Here is a 21,986-nt window from a genome sequence, read left to right as displayed (position 1 = left end):
CCCGGACATATGGAAAGGTACTGTTCTTTAAACGGGCACAACCTGGGGTAGAGGGCCAACCCCCAGGAAAAAGATCACCAGGCCCATCGAACTGGCGCGACAGATATGTGGGAGGACGTCCAGTCTTGCCTGTGGTACTGGATGGCATTCCCATGAGTGCCCTACTGGACACCGGGTCACAGGTCACCACCATCCCGTACGTGCTCTTCAAGCAGTACTGGAATGACTCGGATATTACCCGCTACCCTGACGACGACTTGAGTATCATCGCCAGCAATGGTCAGCCCGTGCCACAGATCGGATTTAAGGAGGTGACCATCAAAATTGGTAGAGTCGAACTGGCCGCACAGGGACTGATCATTGTAGATATTGACAAACATGAGAGTCACCCAAAAATAACTCTAGGAACTAATGTAATTGAAAATTGTCTTGCAGAGGTGATTTTCCTTTTACAGCAGGTTGCCAAGAATGCCAGCTCCGGCGAGCAGCGGGTGCTCCAGAAAGAGATCCGGGCACTGATGCAACGGCAACAAGTGGAACTCTCCGGCGGTGAGATTGGTAGCGTAAGAATGTGTGACCCTTTTCCTATTGCCATGCCCCCAAAAAGTGAAATGATGATTTGGTGCCGGGCAGCTATTGGTCTGAGAGGTAGAGATTACCAGGCAATGGTAGAACCAGTTTACTCAGACAGTAGGCCCACCATTTTGACAGCACGGGGGGTGGTCAATGTACGCCATGGGAGGGTGCCCGTTCGCATAATAAATATCGGGGAGAGGGAAGTGTACCTGCCCCGGTATGCCACGCTAGCCAAATTATATACCACTAATCAAAATTCTATACAATCTGTGGAACCCTTGCCTCCATCTCACCCGGAGGAAGGTAACGGCTCTAAGAAAGACATGGAGGACTGGTGTCAGCAACTACATCTGGGTACTGACTCCACTCCCTCACACCAGAAACAAGGAGTCTATCGGGTGGTTCAAGAGTATGAGAGAGTGTTTAGTAAACACCCGTTAGACTTCGGGCGAGTCAAGGGGGTAGAACACCGCATCCCCACGGGAGATCATCCTCCCATAAAAGAGAGGTATCGACCCGTACCCCCTGCACATTACCAACACGCCAAGGGGATGCTTAGAGACATGAAGGAGGCTGGGGTAATCCGGGATAGCTGTAGCCCCTGGGCAGCCCCACTAGTTTTAGTCAAAAAGAAAGACAACACCATGAGGATGTGTGTAGATTACCGGAAAATCAACCGTATCACACACAAGGATGCGTACCCCTTACCAAGGATAGAGGAGTCATTGGCTGCTTTAAGATCTGCTAACTTCTTCTCTACCTTGGATCTCACTAGCGGGTACTGGCAGGTTCCTGTAGCAGAGGCGGACCGGGAGAAGACCGCATTCACCACCCCGATGGGACTTAGCGAGTTCACCTGCATGCCGTTCGGACTCTGCAACGCCCCAGGAACCTTCCAACGATTAATGGAGTGCTGTCTGGGCCACAGAAACTTCGAGACGGTCCTGTTGTACCTGGACGATGTCATCGTATACTCCAAAACTTATGAGGACCACCTGAAACACCTGGCGGAGGTGTTCGAAGCTCTGGCGAGTTACGGCCTAAAGGTGAAACCCTCCAAGTGTCACCTCCTGAAACCAAAGGTGCAATACCTGGGACACGTGGTGAGCGCTGACGGAGTGGCTCCCGACCCCGATAAGATCACCGCAATTAAGGGATGGCCAAGCCCCTCCAGCGTAAAAGAAGTGCGGCAGTTCCTAGGGTTGGTAGGCTACTACCGAAGGTTTATTCCCGGTTTCACCAAAAAGGCAGCACCTATGCAGGACCTCCTGATAGGCCAGTCCCGGAAGGCCAAGAACCAGAAGCCGCCCTTCAAATGGGAAAAGCTAGAAGAAGAGTCCTTCCGCCAGCTGAAGATGGCCCTCACGGGGGATGAAATCTTGGCGTACCCGGACTATAGCCAGCCCTTCATCCTCTACACCGACGCCAGTAACATCGGGCTAGGAGCCGTACTGTCCCAGATTCAGCAGGGGAGAGAACGAGTAATCTCCTATGCCAGCCGAAAACTGCGACCCACCGAAAGGAACCCCGAAAATTACAGCTCATTTAAGCTAGAGTTCCTGGCCGTGGTATGGGCAGTCACCGAGCGCTTTAGGCATTACCTCGCTTCTTCCCGGTTCACCGTATACACGGATAACAACCCGTTGACACACCTGGACACGGCAAGACTCGGTGCCCTGGAGCAGAGGTGGATGGCCCGTCTGTCCAACTACGAGTTCACAATTAAATACCGGGCAGGGCGCTCCAATACCAACGCGGACGCCCTGTCCAGGATGCCCAACCTGCCGGACGGAGGAGAAGATCTGGAGGGACTGGAAGAAGTTGAACTCCCTGCGTTCCACCGTCATGGGACTATCCAGTATTCCCACCGGGTAAAGAGTAAGCAGGCTGCTACGTTGAACCCCTTACCTCACTACAACTGGGCGGAAACGCAAGACAGCGACCCTGCCGTCCGACTGGTGAAGGAGATGCTGACTCGCCCGGAGGCTAGCCTGGAATCAGACGCTCCAGAGGAAGCCAAACAACTATGGGCAGAGAAGAGTCGACTGTTCCTTTACAAGGGGAAGTTGTGCCGCAGAATGGTTAACTCCAGGACGCATGAACTACTCTGGCAAGTAGTGGTGCCACGAAGAGACGCAGCCATGGTGATGGAGGCATACCACGACGGAGCTGGACACTTCGGGTGGAAAAAGCTGGAGTTCCTGCTGCGCGAGCGGTTCCACTGGGTAGGCATGAGGGGAACCATCGAGAAGTGGTGCAGAGACTGTGGCCCGTGCAATCTGAGAAGGAAGGACCGGGCCAGCCAGAAGACTCCCCTGCAGTCCATCGTCACCCGGCAACCGTTGGAACTGGTAGCCTTGGATCATGTAAAACTGACCCCCAGCAGAAGTGGCTACGTCTACGCGTTAACCATCGTGGATCATTACTCCCGGTTTCTGGTTGTCGTCCCCGTCAAGGACTTAACGGCTCAAACAGCAGCTAGAGCCTTCCAGCAGCACTTTTGCCGTCCACACGGGTACCCGGACCAAGTGTTGACGGACCAGGGACCTGCCTTTGAAGCGGAGGTCTTCCAGGAATTCTGCAATCTGTATGGCTGCCGGAAGATAAGGACGACACCCTACCATCCGCAAACTAATGGACTTTGTGAGAAAATGAACCAGGTGGTAATGGATCTTCTAAAAACGTTGCCCCTGGAAGAACGCAGTCTGTGGCCTGAGAAGTTGCCCGATCTGGTGGACCTATACAACCACATCCCGGTAGGTTCCACCAACTGTACCCCGGCTTACCTAATGAGGGCAAGACCTGGTAAGTTACCTGTTGACCTGGAAATGGGAGTCCTGACGCCCGAGGACACTTCACCAGAAACAGACTGGGACACAGAGAGGCAGCAGCAGTACCGGAAGGTACAGGAGAGCGTGGAGCGAAGTCTCTGTCAGGCTAGGGAAAGACAAGAGAAGACTTACAACCAGTATGCTCCCGCTGTTCCCCTGGTACCCGGAGAGCAGGTCTTGAAGAGGAAGAGACGGCTCCACAAGTTGGACGACCAGTGGGAGAAGGACCCGTACACCATACTGCTCTCAAGCCACGAGAACCCGAAGGTCTGTACCATCAGTAAAGACGGAGGGGAAACCACAGCCATTGTATCCCGGGACCACCTGAAGAAGTGTCCCGAACAACTGAGGAACCCTGAGGAGGAACAGGAAGACCATCGACCCGTGGAAGAAAGGGAAGATATGGTTAGTACCGTGCTCGGGGACTTCCCTCGGTCTTGGACTCAAGTCAATGGTGCAGTTGTGGTACCCGTACTCACCTTCCTCCAACCATCATCCCAAGAACCTACGGAGCAACGGGTAGAGCTGGAAGAGCAGCCGGTCCAGGAGGCAGAAGACTCCACCCAAGCGGAACAGGAGAATCAACCCTCTGCTTATAGTGAGCCTGCCGTACCCCTAGTGAGACAAAGAGCCGGTAGACAGCTGCCCAGTTTACCCTTGACAGCTCCTACACCCTGTAGTTCAGGGCCAGACAGTCAGCTCCGTAGGTCCACTAGGGCCACTAGAGGCCAGTTACCCGCACGTTGGAGGATCTAAATGTTTAAGTTGTTTTATAATGTTTATCTGTGTATTGTTGCTTGTGTATAATTTTGTGTTTCAGTTGTTTTTAGGAATCCTTGGTGGATTTACTGGGGATCCGTGTATATAGTTGGAGCGTAACCCAGGATGGACTAAAGACTGTCAAGGACTCGGGGTAGAACAGACCCCTACCTGGTTACGTCTCCCTGTGTTGGTGAAATGGACACCTTACTTTCTTCAGAGACTGCACCCGGTTGCGGACACGCCGTAACCATCTTGATATGTTTCCTTATTGAACTATTAATGTTTTTACCTTGTTATATTTTTCTAAATGTGTTTAGTCCCGGAGTACTAAATTTTACTAGGGGGGAATGTGACACCCCAGGGGTCTGGTTGCCACAGTAACGTAATGTTATGTCTGAGAGCAGGTGGGAGGTCCTTTGGTCAGGGATCCTGTGCATGCCACACCTCCTGCCCAGCCTTGGGAGGGGAAGAACTTCCCCTGTATAAACCCGGGGCTGAGGCAGGGTTAGTGAGTCCAGGAAGAGGAGAGACAAGAGCAGCATAGGAAGCAGCAGAGTCACAAGGAGTCAGGGGCTGGCAGCTACAGAGCTCGCCCTGACTTAGAAGTTTCTTTACCGGACCCGGAGTCCGAGGCTGTGGGGACTAACTTCTACCCAGCAGCAGAATCCGTCAGGCAGGGGATTTCAGGTCCCCTGGCCCAGAAGCCCGAAGGCCCGGTCACACGCGTGGGACCAGCACCGCCATCGTGGAGCGGAAGCCATTAGAAGGCCCCGAGTCACCGGCCATACGGGTGAGCACCACACGGTACACTCAGGGACGTGGGCTACTTACATCAGCTTCTAGCAAGGTAGCCAGAAGAGTACAGTCAGCTTGGGAGGCCTACAACTACGCCTGGCCAGGGGAGATCCCATCTGCTCAAGGACTGACCAGGCCCCGTTCGCTAGCAAGTACTCCGGGAGGGTCTATCGTTGTTACCAGTAAAGACCCTGAATTACACCGCACCGTCTCTGAGTGGTTCCTGCTACCCCCATCATCCACGTCGGCTGCCCTGAGGCCATACCCCTCCCGTTGGGGGTTATACTAACACGCTGCACCATCCTTCCACCGGCCTCAGCGGTCTGCCCTGCAGCAGCAGCCCCCCTGGCTGCACTCAACGGGTGGCGTAGTCATCAACCATTTTCTACCAATAGACTGCCGTCCAGTTTGACTCCCTGGGCACGGACCGGGTCACCGCCACGAGACTACAACCCTCACCAGATCCGGCTCCGGGTAAGCCCTCGCCTCCGCAGCGCGACACCGGCCCAGGGGTGTATCACATACATGGACTGGGGAAGGGAGCATATATACATGGACTTGTGGAGGGAGCATATATACATGGACTGGGGGGAGCATATATACATGGATTGGGGGAGGGCAGCATATATACATGGATTGGGGGGGCATATATACAAGAATGAGGGGAGGGCAGCATATATACAAGGATGAGGGTAGGGCAGCATATATACAAGGATGAGGGTAGGGCAGCATATATACAAGGATGAGGGTAGGGCAGCATATATACAAGGATGGGGGGGCAGCATATATACAAGGATGGGGGGCAGCATATATACAAGGATGGGGGGCAGCATATAGACAAGGATGGGGGGGCAGCATATATACAAGGATGAGGGGAGGGCAGCATATATACAAGGATGGGTGGCGGGCAGCATATATACATGGATGGGGGAGGGCAGCATATATACAAGGATGGGGGGAGGCCAGCATATTTACAAGGATATGGGCATATACCAAGATGGGGGTGAGCACATTCTTTATTTCTGCAGTCACAGACCCCTGCTCCTTACTGTGGCTGCTCTATACTGCACTCACCTGCTATTTGTATCAGTTGTTTTTTGTAAGCTAAAACCTCAATATTTAGGTTAAATTGCCGTGTTGGCACTTGGAGATAAATAAGTGGGTTTTAGATTGCAGTTTGGGCACTCTGTCTCTAAAAGGTTCACCATCACTGGTATAGGCTGTGGTTCATAAGGGTGGACGGTGTGGCGGTTATATCTAATAATGCCAGACATTGGGGTGGTTTTAGCTGATAATGGTAGACAGTGTGAAGGCCTTATACCATTGAAGGCTTATTTAGGGCATAGTATGGACAGATATTTTTATGCAGAGGGCATTATAATGACACCCTTATTTTTAAGGGCACTGTTTCGGCATGTGCTGCAGAAGTGTGAATCCGAAGGGAAGAGCTGTGGATGTGAAAAGTCATCATGTCGTCAGGATAAGATGGAGACGAAAAGAAAGAAACAACTTACTCAGAGAAGATGTCACCTATAAGGTACCTGGATGTAAATGTTTTCTTGTTGACACTAACTACGTCTCATCAGTACTGTAGTTCCTGTATGGTTCGCAGTCTGATAAAGACTAATAACAACAACTCTCCTTACCATTATTAAGGACATACTGGGAGTTGAAGGTTCATGAGATACAAATATATATGGGCCTGACTTGACATTACAATTGATTGCTGTACTAAGCTTGGTGATGTATTCATGTAGTGATGGTGGCTCTGGTGATGTATACGTGTACTGATGGTGGTACTGGTGTTTTTTTATTCACTAACCATGGTTCTCGGGATTTATTCATGTACTGATTGAGGTTCTGATGATGCATTAATGTACTGATGGTGGATCGGGTGAGGTATTCAAGTACTAATAGTGGTTCTGGTGACGTATACATGTACTGATGTTTTATTTATCTACTAACAAAGCAATGGGAGCAGTGTAGATAGTGAATAGGACATGACAGGTTTCCTTTAAGTTATATTAGTTTCAATAACTGTCCTTGTGTCTGACATTTAAAATTTAGAATAACTAGCACTATTTTTCCCCAATATTGTGTAAATGGTTCCCAAATAATGATTGGTTCACCCCTAAAGTACACCACTTTTTTACTTTTGATTGTGTTATTTGGTGAAAATGGGAACAATTGTAGTTGAAGTGGTAGTCAAAGCTTTTTACCTGATCCATCAGAGGGGGAGAGAGGTGCGTTATGGCTCCTTTTACTTTAGTCTTTCGACCCATTCCTTTACTTGGAGACTAAGGATTCATTAGGTGGAGGGGGGGCATCGGCTTCATCTGCCTAGGGCACTAAAATACCTTGTCCCGGCCCTACATCCATCAATCTATCTATTGGGAAAATGGACAGCACTCAATTTAAGGGAAGAAATTTATTGGCCCATGTGGACAGGTATGTGTGTGCTGCCTGTACTTTCCTTTTTCTATCTATCTATCTATCTATCTATCTATCTATCTATCTATCTATCTATCTATCTATCTATATCAACCACACAATCTAGATGTATTGACATAGGAGTGACACCTTTTGTAGGATCAACCTAAGCCTAAGCCGTCTAAATGGACATGTAAGTTAAAAGATGCTGAATAAAATAACATTTTGATATCTGCAATCTGATTGTCTTATTCCAGAGAAATCCAAATTTTTCTTAAAATGTAAATTATCTGTTTAGATCTATGGACCAGAGATAGATCTCCCTGAGAATCTGCCTCCAGAGCTTATTTTAAATGAAAGGGGGCGTTACAAGTGTGAGACATGTAATGGCTGACATTTTTCTCTCATAATCACATACAGCTCTGCAGTGAGATCAGAACTAGCATAGTACAGCAGAACTGAACTTTGTCTCATAACAAACACATTTGCAATTGTTCCCACACAGTGCTGTCAGCTCTGTTGTCCCGCCTGCTTCTCCCCCTTCCTCCACACACACAGACTTGTGTGGCTGCCTGTGAGATGAAAGCTGAAGCACTGTGAGAGGACAACTGGAAATGTGTTTGTTGTGTTTGTTTGACAAGGTTCAACTCTGCTGTACTGTATTAGTTCTGATCTCACTGCAGAGCTGTGCGTGATTTTGAGAGCAAAGTGTTAGTCATTACAAATCTCACACCCTTTTATTAAAAATAATCTTTGGAGCTCAGTTTTACCAAAATACAGTCATGACTTACATTGCTTGCATTCCTTTAGAGAAGAGCTGTTGTGATGGTCAGTAGCACATTACAACAGCCTATCTACTGACAGGATGCAGGAGCTGGGAATTTCACTTCTCTCAAGCTGCTCCCCCCTATACAAATAGCTCCATGTAAATAGAGAAATACAAATATACTCATATATTTCTAATAATTTTGTGGTTGTACTGCAAGAAAAAAAAAAATTGAGGGTTCCAAGGTGTCACGTCACATAGAGGATTAAGTGATATGAATCACATAAGAAAGCTGCTCCAATCTCCAATGGGTAATGTATGTATTGCTTGTATCATGCGGGGTCCGAGGTCCCAAAGGGTAAGGTAAGAGCATAGACAGGATCATTGGAGTAACTTGATGCTGGTGGGCACCAAAGCAGACTCTCTAACAGGGTCCCCAACTATCATGGGTGTTTAATAGTATTGGTCTTCTCATATTAACCAAAAGGATCATTTGAGGCCCCTTTAGGCTTCAGGGCACGGGTGCAACAGCAGCCGCTGCATCCACTATTGTTACATCCCTGGTCAGGATGTACAATAATGCATAAAGTAGGAACATTTTACTCTTTACATCTATAGGCAGTTCCAGATATAATTGGAGTGTACAGAGAAAGAGGCAAATTCAGGAATGAGTTTGGAAAATTGGGGTGAGTGTTGGCCGAGAGGCTGTAGATGGATCATGTATAAATACTACAGGTTATTGTATGTAGACAGCCCAGAAAGGATTGGTGCTGCATGTTTTGTTATACCCCTTGGCTTGGGTTGGTAATGCACATTGATATCATATAGAAGGGGTTTTCGACCTAGTTAAGGTAGGCGACCCCTAAAATCACCACCCCCCAAAGAAAAGCAAAAACAAACTTTATTTGGCATGCATCCCTAATGTTGTTGAGAAGCCCAAAGCAGGTTGCACAGATTGGGAAACCCTTTCATATAACATGTCTCTTTATTGTGTCATACCTCTGTACTTCCTCCTGGAAATGTATGAATAATTCGCATTAAATAAATGACTATATATTACCACTCTCTCAGGCAGTAGGGCATGTCCTGACACTGCTGGCATTGATTGGGCAGTGTCAGATTGTGTAAGGAAACACTCTATGGGCAAGAAAAATTGCAAAACCCAGTTGTAAGTTTATTCATACATTTACAGGAGGAGTAAGAGAGCAACAACAATCCAGAATGCCTTAATTGTTCTTTTTTTGGAGGGGAGGGAGGGGAACGGAAGTATTTAATAATATTGACATCAGTGGAGTTCTGTTTACTATAATCTATACCATTATGCAATCCTTCAGAACGGGGAAGATTTAAAATGAGATTCTATTTGTAAACCCCAGGCTCAGGATTTAGGGAATAAATTGTATCCGAGTCTTAATTAACCTCATAAAGCATGTAACTAGGTTTGGCTTATTGTGCATGTTATTGCAGTAAGGGAAAAATGATAAGCGTTGCAACCCAACCCAGGCACCGCTTATCGGTTGCAAAAACAAAGGATCAAAAAGGTTAAAATCTAAGCTGTCAGATCCATGTCCATTTCACAGGAGATATTGGAGGACAGACACATCAGATGGCTCAATAGTCAATATAATGTCAGTGGATTCTATAAAAATTGACACTATCTGCCAACAGAAAAATTAATATTTATGGCCAGTTTGAAAAACTTAGAGAAACTGTAGTTTTAGTTTTTATTTCATAAATCAATAGAAAATATGAAAATAAGAATGTTTGTAATATATCTAATCAGAGAGATCTTCTTTCTCCTGCCACACTGTTCATTAATTCTCAAAATTCTCAATTCACAAGTAAAATTTATATTCAGTGAATACAGACTTTCCCATTACTGAGATAGGAGATGGCAGTTGGTGCTTATAAAGTTCTATGGAGAAATGGAACTGTTGTTTCATCACAATGTCTGCGTCGGCCTCTAGTTCTCCCTCCTCCATAGAATTTTAAAAACACCAACTGTATTACAGCATTTGTAAAACATAAAAGACTGAACTTGCAATGAGTTTGCTGATGAGTTGATGCTAAGGCGATGTTATATCAGTCAGATTTCAGGTATTCGCCCTATTCCCAGGCTGATTTTAATATAGTGAACATAACGGCTTATTCTGTGTCACCCATTGTGTAGCAAAACCAATTTACCATCCAACTATCTCCTCACCCCTTAATTCCGATGTGTCACAACAGAGTCACAAATTGCTATCTCCAGTCTATGAGATCCTCTGCTAATTGCAGATCCGGCATGGCTTAGCCATTATGAATAAGAAGCCCACCCCAAGCGTCTCCCATTGCTCTGACATTAATGACCACTTCTTACTGGGGTGTCGTTGACAGCTTCCAGCAGCTGGACAGCTCCCAGAAGTGTGCAGGCTCCACCCTGGTATCTCTGTAGGGTTCCAGCCCTGGCACATTCTCAACCCATGCCCACCCAGTGCACCCACCCATCCTTTGATAGAACCCTTGGGTGCAGGGCTAAGGAGTTTTAGGATGGGGGTGGGTGGGGGACACAGGAGTGGCACTGATTAATCTGTAAGCCCATCAAGTGAATTAGCTTCCTCCATGACCAGCAACCTAGTGTTTGAGATTTCTGTGTCTACAGGCAAAAAGGAGGAGGAGGAGGAAGGGAGGGAGTGTGCATTTAACCCTTGCAATCCCTGGGCAGTGTTTTCCCTTAAAAAAAGGCCAGCCCTATGAGCAATTTGCATTGAGTTGCTTGCAATGGATATATGTATTCTCCCTTGATTTGGGGTCTTTCTTGAAAAATGGGGGAGGGCTGCAGAGTATATGCCTGGAGAAGACTATTTTGCTTATTCCAGGGGTTGTTGGTTTAGGTGGAGTCCCCAGCTTATTGGCTGGTGCATATCACATGTCTTGCCTCTTATAGGGGCTGAGGTTCACAAACTGCTTTACTGTGTTCATCTGGTAACTAAGTGTCTGTGCAGGGACCAGCTCCTTTCCCTGCGCTGGAAGCAATCATTGGAGCAGGGAGGGCATTCCCACTGGAGAAAGCAGCATCCAGCACATGAGCAGCAGTACAGGAAGCTGCCAAGGACACTGTCTCCACCATCTAAGGCTGAGATTGATTTTTAAGATTTTTTTTTACATTGTGTCTTACTCTTTTAAGGATCATTTCAGAGGAGGAGGAGGAGGAGAAGCCTGATCTGCTCCAGGGTTTCTGCTCTAGGATTGCAGCTTGAGGGTGTTGCATTCAGTGGGAAGCCTTGTCTGCTCAGCAGAGATTCTCTTCTCATGAAAGGAAGCAAAGTGTGAGGAGCTCAGTGCATGGGGATGAGTCTACAGCCCCCAACCTTGGCTGCCAGTTTGGATTCTAACACTTGCTCCTGTGCAATTCTAGAATGGCCCGGTTTGGAGATGATCTACCCACCCGCTATGGAACTGGGGTGCCTGGGGGGACTGGAAGAGGGAGCAGCCGGCAAGGTGGACCTCCAGCTGGCCAAAGGATGTACAAGCAGTCCATGGCTCAGAGGGCGAGGACCATGGCTCTGTATAACCCCATCCCTGTCAAACAGAACTGCTTCACCGTTAACAGGTCCTTGTTCATCTTCAGTGAAGACAATGTCATCAGGAAATATGCCAAAAGGATCACTGAGTGGCCATATCCTTCACCTGGGTGTTGCATTGTATGGGCAAGTAGGCATGTAGGGCAATGCACCTGCAGCGTGGTGCCAAGCGCATTCCTTGGAGCTTTTCAACTGGGACTGGGTTGCATTGCATTGGTGGTAGTAGTGGAAAGAAGGGGGGCTTGTAGGGTTGAATTTAACTCTTGTATTGCCATGCAAGGCCTGGAGTGGAGCACGCATGCATCCATGTATATCCCTCTTGGTAGGAAAAATATTTCCATTTATATTTGTATATTCTATTAAATAAAGACATAATTCTAGTAGAAAAATATTTATATATTATTATTATTATATAAAAATATATTCAATATAACACGTAATCCTAGTAGAAAAATATTTATATATATATATATATATATATATATATATATATATATATATATATGATATATTATTATTATTATTATATTAAAATATCTAAAATAAAACACATAATCCTGGTAGAAAAATATTTATATATATTTATATTAAACGATATAAACACGTATGTTAATCCCTCCTGGTAGAAAATTACTTCAATTCTTATTTATTAGTTATTATATTAAATAAACACACAATCCTGGTAAGAAAAAAAAAATCTTCATTACCATTTATACATTTATTTCTATTAAAATATAGAAATAAACACATAATCCATATTTTCGAAAAATGCTAAATTCATATTTATTGTATGAAAATACGTAAAACGCATAATCCAGGTTGATTTTTTTTCTTCTGGCAGCTAAAGAGTTAGAAAGGAGTGATACAGGTCAATATGCAGGTGTCATGTTTCAGAGGGTCTATCACTGTAGCCCCTCACTGTGGGTGATTGATGGTTGGGAGGAAGGGGGGGAGCTGAATTTAACTGTTTGCTTGCCAGGCCTGAAATGAAGCATATGGGTGGGCATCAGTGTTGGCAAGAGAAGTGCTAAATTAGCAGACTGATGCCAGTGACCTGCATGGGCCAGCAGTGGTACCCCATACTGGGTGCAGATCACAGTATTGGGGAAGGGATATGTGTGTGTAGGGGAGGAGGTGTATGGAAGGTTCTATAGGATTTGTCATTGATCATGGATTTAGCTGCCCATTCAGCCTGTCCCTAGGAAGTCTTTGGGTGTGTAGTGGCTACTATGCTGAGATTAACCCTGGGCGTCCATGGTTATGAAATAACACACCTATTGATTCCTTAGTATGAGCCATCAGGGCCTCCTCATAGAAACCTAGCAACCCAATCCCTTACCATTCGTACGCTCCTGTCTACACCCCCTTTCTGTAATGCGTTTACATTAACAAGCCATTGCCCAGATACAACTAGTGATTTTATTTTTATTTTTCATCTCCAAACCTGCAGATGTCATTAGGTGGATCCTTCCCAATATATCTGGGAATCACTAAACCCCATGCTGTGGGGTGATGATGATGATGATGATCATGGGCTTGGAGGAACATCATGTAAAGGATGCCCCAAAGGGGTCAAATATTGCCAAATAATTAGTCACTGACTTCACAGGGTTTAGGACAAGTCAGTGTGAGATTGAGATGAGAGCACACTATATAGCACACTGCTATACAGGCCTGTTCAGACCCAGCATAGATCCACCCAGGTATTCATTTTGTCTCATGTGTTAATTCATCAGTCATGTCCATTATGGAGACAATCACAGATGAAAACCCTGTGTGTAATGTGCCAGTGTGGAGTGCTGGGGGTGGGGTGTTGCCTGTCTGTGCAATGGGTGTGAATGCACTTTATGGACCCTGCTGCTGCTGCTGCTGCTGTCCATGGTGCTGAAAGGCTCCAGATGCAAGAAGCAGCTCCACAGGCAAAGGGGATAGCTACTCACCCACAATGTGTCTCATACAGTAATATATATATATATATATATATATATATATATATATATATATATATATACATCAGAACAGCATATATATTCCCAACACAGCATAATATGGGTTACCATAACATATTATTGTATGGTATAGTTTAGTATGGCATAGTATTATAAGGAATTATATTGTGAAATATGGCGCTCTATATTATAACAGGGCATCATGTATTATAATATAAAGCAATATAGCATATCTATTTTATTGCATGGCATAATACTATATGGCATCATATTATATAGTGATTTAGACTATTATATAATAGTACATCATGTAATATACTATATCATACTATTGTATATTATGGTATAAATTAATTTACCTAGCTGTAAGATATAGTAATATATGACAGTAATATTGTGTAATATAATATTTTAAAATAGAAATGTAAATTGTATGGCATAGTTTATTATAGTATAATATGGCATTATATTATATAGTGATCTATAATATATATAATGTAATATACTATAACATACGTATTGTTTGATTTAGCATAGGGCAAAGTACAGTAATATATGCCATTCTATGTGTAATATAATGCTTCAGATTAACATAACAATATGATATAATGCTTTATAATTATCCTATGCATTATATAAGGTATAAAGCATAAGATAATTGAATATATCTTAACAGCAATATACATTCCAGCATAACACAATATGGGTTAACATAGCAAATTATTGCATAACATGGCATAGCATAGTATTATCTTGTAAAATATAGCACTCTATAAAATAATATAGCATAGTGTATTATAATATAAAGTAATAACGTGATATAGCATATCTATTTTATTGCATAGTATAGCACCATATGGCGTTATAGTATATAGTGAACTCACTGGCGGACACAGACAGAAAAGGCCCCTGTGCAAGAACAATATATGGGCCCTTTGCAGCCGAAGAGCTCCTAAAAATGCTAAATTACACCTACTTTGGAGGAAGATGTGGGCTCCCTTACCTCTTGAGCCCCTGTGCGACCGCACAGGTTGCACCAATGGTATGTGCGCCCTTGAGTGAACTATAATAAATAATATAATGTAATATACTGTAGTATAATGTGGTATAGATTGGTTTAGCATAGATAGCACGGCAATGTATAATAATATATGCCATTATATTTCATAGTATAGTGCTTTATAATATGTAGCAGAAAATGATATTGAATATATAATGCAATAATGGCATAACAGAATAGTATATTGTGGTATAGTATGGCCTGGAGTACTTAGTATGTGTAAAGTTATGAGGCTTTATAGTATATATTATAATGCTCTACAATATATTATTGCATAGTAAAGGGAAATATTGGTCATCATTTTATGATTAACATCAGATAAGTTGAATTTTTATTTGTAAGGGCGGCAGTAAAGATATATACAAGAGTTACCCATCACCGCCTCTTCTGACTCCCATCATTACATAGAGTGAAAAGAACCTACAAAGTGAAGGAAAGTGGTGATTCTGTGGGACAATATCTGCTGCCGCCGTTGCTATGTATCATGAATATTTTCCATCATTAGATAGGATAAAGTCCATTTACCTCAATGTGACAATTAACCACGTGAGGTAATGTACATGAGGAAATATTGACAATGGTGCTGAAGTCCAATTATATTAATAAATGGGGCTATTAATACTTTTAAAGGGGACATCAATCTAAAATCCTTTTGACTTTGTAAAGAGACATGTAAGAGAATGTTTAGGTTCATGAACTTGGATCCCCTTTAGACCTTAAACATATAGGATGTTTGCACTTTAGGGTGCACCCAAGACCCTACAAAGTGCACTATACTCTACAAAGTGCACTATACTCTTATCTCCAATGTGCTCTGATGGGCTTTGGCCCCTTCTCTCAACACTGCGGCCCCTTTACTTCTGGAAGCAGTACGAGTCCAAGTTTGCACATGTGCAACAATTGGATTTATAGCTATTCTGAAATTGCGGACCCCTAACCTCGCCTTCTGCCATTTCCCTTCTCGGTCTGATATCCTAATGGCATACACATACATTGGGCCCATTAATGGCCACTGGTCCATCAGTTTGTCCTGTACATACAATGTCTTGATGTTTATGTGATTAATGAGATGTCATTTAATTTCCTTAACTTATGCTTACTCCATTTGAATATATGATTTTAGCCACCATCATTGCCAATTGCATTGTGTTGGCACTGGAGCAGCATTTGCCGGAGCACGATAAAACCGATATGTCAGAGAGACTGGTAAGTAAAAATGTGACTGGTCACTGTTTTTTTTGCTTGGTAGTCAGTGGGGTTTCGGATGTTGTTGCGAGAGTGAAAGGCCATGGGGTATGTGCAGCAACATAAGTGGGCATAGATGCGGCTGGCGTATGCCACGTTCTAGAACAGGTATGTTATAGGGAAGGTATGAGTCTACAATTTTTCTATAGATAGGTTCATGGAGCACATTCAGAATGTGACTTGTCTGAAAGTTTACAAGAGGGGGCATATGCAACATATACGCCACATCGTCTTATACCCCCTGTTATAAGAGAATTATTGTGGGTGCATGGCATTATGACAATATAAGACATACACAGCTATATAAAGGGGAACTCCTGGCTTAAATGGGAGAGACTAACTTAAAGGGGGCTTCCACATCCATTTTCTTCATATATACATACATACTTTGTGGCAACAATGTTGTAAATCATTAACCCTTCTTCATCAATACGGATATGATGTCATGAATAAAAATATGTTATGTTCTATTACTATATCAGATTTTAGAGATCTGACCTCAGACATTAGAGAGTCTTACTGGTCATATGATGTCATTAGTAAATGCAGATAAATATGTTGTTCCTATACAGCACTCTGCTGTTGGTATGAAACTACAAGCCCCAGTATACTCTGCATTTGCATTGCATGCTTGGATTTGTAGTTCCACAGCAGCTGGGTATTGCCTCACCTATATATTTTCATTTTATCAGCTCTATAATATGTTCATTAGAAAATTGCATTGTCGTGAAATAGTGCCTTTGTGTGAATCGGTTTTCCTGTTTTGTGCTTCAATTTCTCGATATCCATTTTTAAAGTCCCTGCTTGCTTTCTGTGAGTTGTTGGCCCAGAGGACTAAAACTTAGTAATGCTCCCAGCTGAAGGGTGGATACAATTGTAACTAGTGTAGACAATCCTGAGAGATAAATACTCCTTGCAAAATCAGCAGCTCAAATCTCTTGGATGTTTTGGTAATAACAAGCAACAATAATGTATCAGAAAAGGGAAAACTATCTGTTCACAGAGGATTTTCCAGACTGGAAACATTTACAACAAACCCATCAGCTTCCTGAGCCAGGCCGGATCTGAATGTAAAAAAAAGAAGTTTTCCATTTATTGACATAAAATAAGCAGGATGAAAAAGCAAAGTAAATTAGAAAGCTGCAGAACTTTTCATTAAAACAATGATTGGAGGGGTTGTTCCATGATTGCATTTCAGGAGCGCACTGATCCCCAGCCTCCTGCTTGCCAAGGAATGGCGCGCACCTGATTGACAGTTCAGGCTTTGACAATGTCACGCCGCTGGTCAGAACTGTGCACTCTCCAATGCCGCAAGCACAGGTAGCTTTGCCACTACAGCATCGGAAGAGCTGGCCTGGCTCGGAGGTAACATTGCACTCCAGAGTTCTGGCAAGCGTCAGAGAAGTGCTTATAAGCTCTATTGGAAAGAGCTTGTAAGCACTGCTTTTCTTGCCTATGAAACCAGGTGCCACTGATAGACTGCAGCAGTTGCCAATGAGCAGTAAACAACAAAAATCCCTCCTTTCTTGAGAATGAAGAAGATTTGTAATATGTAGTAAATTGTTTTTCCATGCAATTTGCAATTTTATCCATTAAAGAATTGGAGAATAACCCTTTAATCTCATCCTCATAAATGGATATTGTTTGATAGTGGTTGTGAAAACAAACACTTTTGAATTTTACTGCTTTTTAAAATTTTCAGCCGTTCTTGAGATATTAACCTTTTCTTTTGTTACTGCTTGTTTCCTTGAAGACTGACCATCATTGTTGTCTATCTTGTGAGCGCTGCGCTGAAGCTGGCAAGAATTAGGTGGAGACACCATGTTCCAGCAAACCTGGACAGTTTCAAATCAGTGCTTACAAGCCCAATGGAAAAGTGCTTGCAAGCACTGTGCATGCTCCATTCTAGCATATAGAGGAAGCCCATATGGCTACTAAGGGACCTGGTTGTTCTATCCCCAAAATTTTGTATGGTACTCCCTTATAGAGGGGAATTGCATTGTTGACAAAAATGGGATGTGGAATGAAAGAGTGTGGAGGGAGACAAAAATCAGGCCCAGGCCCTGAGGTTGTTGGGGAGCGGCAATTATTGACAATTTGTGGCTTTACTGGGACTTATGGTATGGCATTTACCTTTAGGATTTTCTGTCTCGATTCACAATCTTATGGGGAGGATATGAGCACCAGCTGTTTACCTACTGATTTTATTGGCTCCTATGAAATGTCACAGTATTGTTATATATTCTGGCTCTCTAGGAAGTGAAGGCTTGTGGGGCTTGTAGTTCTGCAGGTGTCAGAGTACCTATTTCCGAATACAAGATGAATGTGACGCGCCCCCTGGGCCATATTCTTTAGGGGAATACCCGGAGCCGGATCAGATGGGGGTTGTAGTCTCCGAGTGGCTGTGACCCGGTCCGTGCCCAGGGTGTCAAGCTCAGAGTATGTGGCAGTCCTACAGATGTTACAAAGTTCGTTATGTCGACTACGCCACCCGTTGGATTGCGGTCACTACGGCCGCCGCTGCAGCAGGGTCCGCTGAGGCTGGTGGTGTTGGTGCAGCTTTAGATAGTATAACCCCCAACGGGAGGGGTATGGCCTCAGGGGGTCAGGTGCAGAGGATGGGGGTTGTGGTGGTGCAGCGTAGATGATAATTAAAGACAGAGTCGGGTTGTGCAGTTCAGGGTGTTTACTTACTGCAGATATTCCGGTCACTCCGGCCTTGAGTGACCACCCGAGCCGTGCTGCGTCCACCAGGTCCTGGATTCAGCCAACCCCCAAGCAAGTCCGGAGCGTGTCCCTGAGCCCTCCTTCTTGCCCTTTCTTCTGGCCGTCCCCACTAGGGATCCACCTAGGTCCAGCTCCCTCGGGCCTTCTGTTGGGAGACCCTTGGCCTTGGGTTCCCTGACCCTACACGTGGTTTGCCTTCAGGGTGGATGTGGTGGGTGGCCGTGGCAGATCCTGCCCACGGCCTCCGGTCTCTGGCTGAGGTATGCTTTAGCCCCCACCAGTTTGGGATCCGGTACCCTGTTGCCAACTCTTCACCCTAGGGTTGTACTTGGGTTCTCAGAGCTCCTTCTGTCTCCCCCTCTGGGTCTTTCTTTCTGTTCTCCTCTCTCTCTCTGGGCCTTGGAGCTGCTCTTCTCCTCTGCTCTCTTCAGGTTACACTCTGACAGACTGACTGACTGACCCTGATCTTAGATGGTTCCCACCTTATATACTCCCTCTATGTGTGAGCTCAGGTGACCAGCACCCAATGAGCTCCTATCTTTACCCAGGCTGCTCCCCCTATCTGCCCCTACACTACTGGGATGTACCACCCCCCTCCCACTCCAGCCAGGAACAGACTCGGTCGTACCTGCACATTTCTAAGTGGGAGTACCGTTGGTCTGCTCCTCGGAAATGGGATGTGTGTAGTGCATGCAGCTTTCTGAGCTCAGTTCCACACTCCATCCTTACCCGGGAGTGGAATATCACACCTCTGGGTTGAGGTGCAATACCCCTGTAGCAGCCGAATCCTCAGGGTGCTACAAATGCATATTATTATTATCGTTATTCATTATTATAGTCCCTTTTATTCCATGACACTTTTAACCCAATTCATTATACCTTCTCATAGATTGCATGAATTAGTCCTGATTTCATGCATGTGCAGGTCTATGGCTCTGACACTGCTCCCCTGAAGTGCTCTGTGCTGCTGAGACACCATCTACTTTCATTCCACATTTGTGTCCTCCTGTGTGTTTCTGCCCACATCATTTGCCACGCACCTCTTTATAACTAATCATGTGTGTAGTCAAGAGACTGCTTTACAAAGATCTGACCATTTCTCTCCTGAAGTCCTCTGTACTGCTGGGGCACCTGCTTCTTATCTTCCCAATGTGCGGTCTCTGATGTGTCTCAATTCTCATCTTCATATCATGTGTCATCCAGCTCTTTTGAACATAATTATGAGATAGGGTACTGATTCCCACATGTTCAGACAACTGCTCTGCTGAAGTGCTCTGTGCTGCTGTGTGGCCTCTGATTTTTATTATCATCCATAATGACCCGTGATGCACCTCCATTCTCATCTTCATATCATTTACCATCCTGATCTCTTAAACATAATCATGAGATGGGGTACTGACTTCCACATGATCAGGACGCTGCTCTGCTGAAGTGCTCTGTGCTGCTCTGTGTCAGCTGCTGCTTCCTGTGACAGGATGCGGTCTCCTATGTCTTCTCCAAACTCATCTTGACATGAAACCACTGTCCCCCATCACATGCCACCTTGCCCTCTATAACATAATTATGTGGATACGGCTTCACTAAAGCCCAGAACACTACTAACCTTAAATGCTCTGTGCTGCTGAAGCACCTAATACTGCCATATTAAGTAGGTTGTATCTTTACACCATAAGGCCATGTGCACGTTATTCATCATGAATTTCACAAAAAAACTAAAATTCACACATTTTGGGATGTGAAAACATCAAAATGGTGGACAAATTATTTTTCTTTTTTTATATTAATTCATATTATTATATAAATTATATTTACCCGTCCTACTGCTGCAGCTCCCCGCCTTGTCCTGCTGTCTTCGCTTTGGATCTTCTTCCGTTTTTTGGTCTTCTCTTTGGGTCTTGCAGTGCTGGTTAGGCCTCGCACAGTCATATGCGCTGCACGGTAATGACCTCTGCCGTGCTCCATGTGACCGCCATGGAAGACCCAAAGAGAAGACCGAATATCAGAGGTCAAAAGGAGATGATCCAAAGTGAAGACAGGAGGACTAGGCAGGGAGCTGCGGTGAAAAGTCAGGTGAGTGGAATATTTTATTTTTTAACCCCTTCCCTCCATATATTTTATGTTTTATTTCAGGCACTTTCTATTTGTCACAAATCGAACCCGGCATAAATTTATAGAAAGTTCGCTCAGTGGCGTGTCGTTTGCTGCTTTATTTGTTTGGCTCTACATTCATCTTCTTAAAGGGATTGTCTGTTACTGGATAACCCCATCAATTTAGAACCCCACATGAAATAAAAACAATGGCGCCTTTCCAGCTATGTCGGAGCTGCTATTGCCGGAGTGTGACGTTGGTGGCCACTTACGGTATAAAAATGTCATATGAGTGCTGGGAGATATCGCTGGGATGGCAGGAGGGGAGTATAAGCTTTTCTTATTTTACTCAAGGGACTCGAGCATTTAAATAGGGGCTGTCCAAGTAGTGGACAATCCCTTTAAGACTGCCCTCGTCACATGCCACCCTCTCATCAATAATATAATGATGTCAGCATACCGGCAGCGGAGTGCAAAATCTCCAACTGAGCCCCCGACTGTCACAGGTGCTTAATAGTACTGATATTATCACTTATTTTGCTATTTACTAGACCTCTGCTTGCTGTGAATGAATGGAACGCTCTTGTATACATCTTGTTCTATTCATGTCTGACTACTGGTAAATGGGCTTGAGACAAGAGGGCACTGGTGCACTGCTAAGCTAGTGTGCACTTGTGCCATGTTGGCCATGGTGGCCCTTTTATTCAGTGGCGGGGGTCGTGAAATGCTAAACATATTCCATATTGCCTCACAGTACACAAGCATCTCTTCTCTTACATATTGGAGCAGATTTACCAAATCTGTCTAACATTAAAACCATCATTATTGCAAGTTAGACAGTTTTGATAAATCCACCTCATTGTGTCCTATTATCTCCATTTTATGATAATTATCTCTATTAAACCCGAGTAGTTGCCTATAGCAACCAATCAGATCCTGGCTGTCATTTTCTAATCTGCAATGGGAATGTGAAACCTAGATTATGATTGGTTGCTATTCTCAACTCCACTTCCTATGCAGTGATGTGACCAATCATCTCATGTTTCTCATTTCTAAAACCCTAGCAATTGCCCATAGCAACCAATCAAATCACTTCATTCATTTCCAGGAAAATGAAACCTGGAGTCTGATTGGTTGCCAAAATATCAAATTTGATAAAAAAAAATTCGGAACTTTTCTCCTCACTTGCCAATT

General features: G+C 44.6%; 1 protein-coding gene across 7 annotated transcripts in view; it reads left to right on the top strand.

Annotated features, from left to right (window-relative positions):
* Positions 1-15,837: 15,837 nt before the first annotated feature.
* CACNA1B (calcium voltage-gated channel subunit alpha1 B) overlaps positions 15,838-21,986 on the top strand; it is a 517,223-nt gene continuing 511,074 nt past the window's right edge. For all 7 annotated transcript variants that reach the window (XM_073640296.1, XM_073640292.1, XM_073640293.1 and 4 more), the window contains exon 1: positions 15,838-15,938. In XM_073640296.1, the coding sequence (XP_073496397.1) occupies positions 15,846-15,938 (93 nt within the window). In that variant the 5' untranslated portion in view covers positions 15,838-15,845. The remainder of the gene's footprint in view (positions 15,939-21,986) is intronic.

Source organism: Phyllobates terribilis, unplaced genomic scaffold (assembly GCF_046119375.1).
Source record: "Phyllobates terribilis strain yellow unplaced genomic scaffold, ASM4611937v1 Scaffold_7__3_contigs__length_470593459, whole genome shotgun sequence".
NCBI classification, from domain to species: Eukaryota; Metazoa; Chordata; class Amphibia; order Anura; family Dendrobatidae; genus Phyllobates; species Phyllobates terribilis.
This window is presented reverse-complemented; position numbering and strand designations above follow the sequence as displayed.